The sequence below is a fragment of the Vespa mandarinia genome, chromosome 2 (assembly GCF_050613455.1).
Source record: "Vespa mandarinia isolate Hongniang chromosome 2, ASM5061345v1, whole genome shotgun sequence".
Classification (NCBI taxonomy): Eukaryota; Metazoa; Arthropoda; class Insecta; order Hymenoptera; family Vespidae; genus Vespa; species Vespa mandarinia.
In genome coordinates this window covers 18,285,001-18,287,500 of record NC_140811.1, presented here as the reverse complement: position 1 = coordinate 18,287,500, position 2,500 = coordinate 18,285,001, and the positions used below count along the sequence as shown (strand labels likewise).

Here is a 2,500-nt window from a genome sequence, read left to right as displayed (position 1 = left end):
TCTTAAATGCTCTCAAGACCCTGAATGTCCTAAGGCCAGCCAGATTACCAACGTCCATACCGATAGTAGCATAACCGCTAGTTATCACCACAAAGTCCAACCAATTCCAAGGATTTCTTAGATAGGTATATTTGTTCAATATAAATCCCTTGGCTATTGATTTTATCACCATTTCCGCCGTGTATATGGCTAGGAAGATATATCTGTAAATATATTAAACAAAAGTTATTACCTTGCTTACGTTTATATTCGTATATATATATATATATATGTATGTGTGTGTGTGTGTGTGTGTACAATATATGTATATATGTATGTGTTCCTTCTACATAAAAGAATATTTTTTTCTTTTTTTTTTCTTTTTTTTTTTTTTTAATCGACCCAATCACAAACATATAACTGAACGAATGATTGACTATATTACGATTAGAATAATGTGATTATAAAAATTACAATGATTGTAATAATATTAATCAACGATAGGTTTGATAAATAGAAAAAAAAAATTGATTTATTAAAAATGACATTTAAAAAATTTTCTAACGAATTATATTAATATATGATCAATCAGATAATTCTATAATAAATATATTGTATAATAAAACTCAATATAATACGCGCGAGCGTAAAAAAAAAAAAAGAAAATTGATTACGTTAAATCGAAATAATAATTTTATCGATGGATTTCGAAAGATAATTTATACCTTACCATAAAATCAATATGATTAATTATAAATCAATTATCATTAATTCGGATAAATAATTATTTATGAGATTTATAAAATTTTAAATATTAAATATTTCTCTCGATTTGTTATTTATTTAAATCGATATTTTAATTAATTAACGATAAGTATTTTGTTAACGAAAATGATCATCGTATATGAACGATTATCAGATCAGTATTCGTAATGTAAAATAATACTAAGTAAAATAAATGAATAAATATCAAGGATTACGTCTCCGAGTTACGTTTTTTAAGTTTTACAAATTATTATTATTTATAAATTTTTTTTTAATTAAAATACAGACTTTTTTTTCTTTTTCCTCTTCTTCTTCTTCTTCTTTCCTTTTTTTTTTCGCATTAATCGATGTAACATAATCCGATCGTTTATATTACTTAGCGATATTTAATTATAATTTTTTTTTTATTATAAATCTAAATTTATTATAAAAGAAAAAAATTATCGATATTATATGACAATTAATGATTTATTCGAAGTATTAAGAAATTATTATATAATATTTGCAAATAATATGTTCATTTTATTAAACGATTGCTTTTTTTTTTATTATTATTATTATTATTTTTTTTTTTTGTTTTTCCTTTTTTCCATTCTTTTTTATTAATCGATACGATTTAACGACAAGTCACATTGATTTACTACAATAAAAATCTTTTCTCTAAGATACAGATTCATTATGAATACTTTATTATAATTCTAATTTGAATAAAATGAATGCTAAAAATTCGTATTATATGATACCAATCGTTTATTTTATAATACTTATTGTAAATGTTTCAAAAATATTGAATCCAATAACTAGTAGTCTCTCTCTCTCTCTCTCTTTCTTTTTCTCTCTCTCTTTTACATCTCGATAAGACTGCATGGCTAATAAGGAATATAAAAGTTTTGTCATTATAAAGAAAGTTTAAAAGTTGAGAAAATGAAGATCCTGAAATCGTTCTTCCATCGATGGTATTAGAAATTTCATTCTTGCAATACGAGTAAAATACGAGTAAGAGAAAAAGTGAGATATATATATATATAGAGAGAGAGAGAGAGAGAGAGAAAGAAAGAGAGAGAGAGAGAGAAAGAGAGAGAGAGATAGAGAACACGTTTTACGTTTTTACGTTCTTTTAACGTAGAGACAGACGATTTTGATCGATAAGACAGCTTCACAAAAGTATAATCGCCGTACAAAAGGAAAGAAACTTCGCGGTTAGACGTGCGTTATAACGAAAAAAAAAAAAAAAAAGAAAAAAAAAAAAAAGAAAAGAAAAAAGGAAAAGAAGAGAGAAAGAGAGAAAGAAAAGAAGAAAAAGTGAAGGAAAAAAGCGGGGTAAAAAATTCAGGAAAAAGAAATTTCACCTCCAAGAGATATTTTAAATTAACGTAAAACTCTCTCTCTCTCTCTCTCTCTCTCTCTCTCTCTCTCTCTCTCTCTCTCTCTCTCTCTCTCTCTCTCTCTGTATCAAGCGATTCGACTTGATCGCACTTAAAAATATTCATCATAGCAATTTGTACGTTGAACAAAAGAAAACGTCATAACGCTATTAAAAATAACAAGAATAAAAGAACATAGAAGAAGGATGAAGAAAGAAAAAAAAGAGAGAGAGAGAGAGAGAGAGAGAGAGAAATCATATATTCATATGAGATCAATAAAAAGAGAGAGAGAGAGAGAGAGAGAGAGAGAGAAAAGGATAGATTTAAACTACATATCTATATAAAATTTCACTTAGATATTTTTTATATATAGATTAGAAAAAAAATTTTCT

General features: G+C 25.6%; 1 protein-coding gene across 1 annotated transcript in view; it reads right to left on the bottom strand.

The window, feature by feature from the left end:
* The window catches only part of LOC118451553 (sodium channel protein 60E), a 94,644-nt gene that overhangs the window by 36,547 nt on the left and 55,597 nt on the right, over window positions 1-2,500 (bottom strand). The window contains exon 3 of the mRNA XM_035888224.2: window positions 1-203. This exon is cut by the window's left edge and continues 18 nt beyond it. Within this exon, the coding sequence (XP_035744117.2) occupies window positions 1-203 (203 nt within the window). The remainder of the gene's footprint in view (window positions 204-2,500) is intronic.